Here is a 3,532-nt window from a genome sequence, read left to right on the forward strand (position 1 = left end):
TGGGGCTGGGCGCTCCGCAGGCCCGGGTGAGCCGGTGGCATGGGGCAAGTGGACTGCAAGCGACTCTGTCTGTCTTTGTTTGACTACAAGACCGAAAAGTATGTGGTGGCCAAGAACAAGAAAGTGGGGCTGCTCTACCGACTGCTGCAGCTCTCCATCCTGCTCTACCTGGTCCTGTGAGTCGGGGCGCGGCTGGGCAGGAGGGATCCACCCCCCCTGCCGAATCCGCTCGCAGGCTCAGGCCGGGCCGCGGTGCCTGGCTGGGAGAGTCCTCCCGGAGCCTTGGAGTGTGAAGATGGGGCTCAGGAGCCCTCTCCGCCCTAGGAGGTGTGGGCAGGGCTCCTTGGTTTGTGAGGCTTGTCGCGGGCAGCTCCTTCCCACGGGCCGGGAGCCCTCAGTGCCAGGGCAGCGGGAAGACGGCAGGAATGCGGTGAGCTCAGCTGCAGCCGCCCCTGTGCCTCCGACAGCCGGCGCAGGCAGCCGGACGGGTTATTTATAATCAGTCCGTGTCAGTGTCTTACTCTTGGTGGACAGCTCACCAGCCTGGCATTTCCCAGAGCGAACTCCCTTCCGGTCAGCTCCCCGGACCTGTGACTGCCTCTGACTGCCTCTGTGAGATTCAGCTGGGGATCCATGCCCAGGAACCCCAGCCCTACTGGGCACCTCCTAATGCCCACTCTGCCTAGCAGGCAGCGATTCCACCAGCCTAGGGCTGCTTCCTTGAGATTGCTCAGCCAGGCCTTGGATGGAGCCTCGGCCCTGGGAGTGGGTTATGTGTAGCTTGAATAACTAGAATGACTGCATGCATGTGTGCCCGTGCACACACATGCATGTGTGAGTGTGTAAGGTACAGGGGTTTGAACTCAGGGCCTTGTGCTCTCCCTTGACTTTTTTGCTCAAGACTGGTGCTCTACCACCTGAGCCACACAGTTCCACTTCCAGATTTTTTCCCCCCTGGTTAATTGTAGATAAGAGGCTCATGGACATTTCTGCCCAGATTGGTTTCAAACTGCAATCCTCAGATCTCAGCCTCCTGAGTAGCTGGGATTACAGGTGTAAGTCACCAGTGCCCATCTAGAATGCATTTTCTTTTTCTCATTCAGTGAATGATGTCTTGCATCTCTTTCTGGGAGGGCAACCCTGACCCTAGTCTTGCTTCCTCCCAGAAGCTGAGCTTACTCATCACCCCCAAAGCACCTGGCTGTCTCCCACCTTGTGGCTTTTTATGTGCTGTTCCTTAGCAAACTTGCTTTTCTTTTTTCTTGATGAGCTTCCCTTCATCTTTGAGACAGGATTCTCACATAACTCTCCCTGTTTTCCTCCCTAGCATTCTTGCAGTGTAATTATAAGCTAATTCAGAGAATCATTTGCTCACTGTCTGGTGTTGCTATGTGGATAGGGCCTAATCACTTATTAGAGAACAGATGTGAAATGAATGAGGGAAGGAAGGAAAGAAGAAAGAAAGAAAGGAAGGAAGGAACTACTCTTGAATAGTTTGCCTAATTTTTTTTTTTTTTTGTCGGTCGTGGGACTTGAACTCTGGGCCTGGGCGCTGTCCCTCAGCTCTTCAGCTCAAGGCGAGCGCTCTACCACTTGAGCTACAGCACCACTTCTGGTTTTCTGGTGGTTTTATTGGAGATAGGAGTCTCACGGTCTCTCCTGCCCGGGCTGGCTTTGAACCGCGATCCTCAGATCTCAGCCTCCTGAGTAGCTAGGATTATAGGCGTGAGCCACGAGCGCCCGGCTTAGTTTGCCTAATATTTTTGCCTGGGCCAGCCTCAGTGTGTCTCTTCTGAAAGGACTGTTTGGTTTAAAGGTTACACCCCTCTCAGGGTGATATGACAGCCTAAGAACCACGACTCCTGGGTTGCCCCAGACAGCAGGAGGTGAATACTTGGTCTAGCTGGTTAGTTACACTTCTGTACTAAGTATGCTCACTAGCTCCCTGGAAAGTGCTGGCATCCTACACTTTCTGCTCCATGACCTCAGGCAGACAGACAGAAGACTACCTCCTGTCTTGACTTCAGTTTCCCCAACTTCCCTAAGAAGGATTAACCTGGACTATCCTAGAATCAACACCCACAGTAAGCTGGTGAGTTGTGTGTGAGCTCTTCTGCTGCCGCTACTCACTGTGCCTGGCACATGACATGCTGCTCATCTTAAATGTATCTTTTGAGCCAGTGCTGTTGGCTGAGGCCTATAATCCTGGCTACTTAAAAGGATGAGGTCTGAGAATTGAGGTTTGAAACCAACCTGATCAGCCAAACCCATGAGAGTCTTATATACAATTAACCAACAAAAACAACAAAAAGAGCTGAAAATAGAAGCCAGCCAAGCAAGAGCACAAAGCCCGGAGTTTAAGCCCCAGTCCTGGAATTTTCGTGCACACACAGACACACAGACACAGACACAGACACAGACACACACACACACACACACACACACACATGTACACACACACAAACATAGACATATATGTTGTGTTTTGACATCAGACTTAGAGAAAAGTGACAAAAAATAGTAAGAGAAAAAAACAATTGGGGTTCAAGGGATGGCTCAGGTGGTAGAATGCCAGCCAGTGAATGAAGAAAGTGTCAGATATTGAATTTGAGAGTAGAGCACCAGTACCTTATGCCCATTATTCCAGCTATTCAGGAGTCTAAGCTCTGAGGATTGCAGTTTGAAGCCAACCTAGACAGGAAGGTCTGTGAAATCTTTATCTCCAAATAACCAGCCAAAAGCCAGAAGTGGAGTTGTGGCTCAAGTGGTAGAGTGCCAGCCTTGAAATAAAAAGCCCAGGGACAGCATCCAGCACACACATAGATCATTGAATGCCCTTTCAGCAGAATTCTCAGATGTTAGTGTCTTGTTTTCTTTGCTCATATTCACATATGACTGCTGCAAGAGTAGATTGCAGGTGAGATAACTCTTCATTCCCAAATGGTTTCTATGTATCTCTTGAAAACAAGAAATTTACTTGCTAAGATTGTGAAAGCTGGAAATCCCCGGTGGTAATGCCAGTATGGCCAGATACTGATGAGGGCCTCTTGACTTGCAGATGACCCATGTAATGGGGAGAGCAGGAGTTCTCTTATTTTATGAAATACAAGTATGAGAAGCAGAGATTAAGCTAGTGCTGGTGGCTCACGCCTTCTACTCAGGAGGCTGATATCTGAGGATCAAAGTTTAAAGCCAACCTGGGCAGAAAAGTCCATGAAACTCTTATCTCCAATTAACCAGCAAAAAGCTGGATGCAGAGATGTGGCTCAAGTGATAGAGCACCAGCCTTGAGTGAAAAAGCTAAGTGAGAGCATAAGTGCCGAGTTCAAGACCCAATATCAGGGCTGGGAAGGTGGTTCAGTGGTAGAGTGCTTGCCTTGCATGCATGAGGCCCTGGGTTCGATTCCTCAGCATCACATAAGCAGAAAAAAAAGCCAGAAGTGGAGCTATGGCTCAAATGGTAGAGTGCTAGCCTTGAGCTGAAGAGCTGAGGGACAGCGCCCAGACCCAGAGTTCAGGCCCATGACCGGAC

The 3,532-nt window shown here is 50.0% G+C and overlaps 1 protein-coding gene across 2 annotated transcripts in view; it reads left to right on the forward strand.

The window, feature by feature from the left end:
- The first annotated feature begins 39 nt into the window (after window positions 1-39).
- The window catches only part of P2rx5 (purinergic receptor P2X, ligand gated ion channel, 5), a 19,062-nt gene continuing 15,569 nt past the window's right edge, over window positions 40-3,532 (forward strand). For both annotated transcript variants that reach the window (XM_013013240.1, XM_013013241.1), the window contains exon 1: window positions 40-176. In XM_013013240.1, coding sequence (XP_012868694.1) covers window positions 40-176 — 137 coding nt within the window. The remainder of the gene's footprint in view (window positions 177-3,532) is intronic.

Source organism: Dipodomys ordii, unplaced genomic scaffold, assembly GCF_000151885.1.
Source record: "Dipodomys ordii isolate 6190 unplaced genomic scaffold, Dord_2.0 Scaffold19, whole genome shotgun sequence".
NCBI lineage: Eukaryota > Metazoa > Chordata > Mammalia > Rodentia > Heteromyidae > Dipodomys > Dipodomys ordii.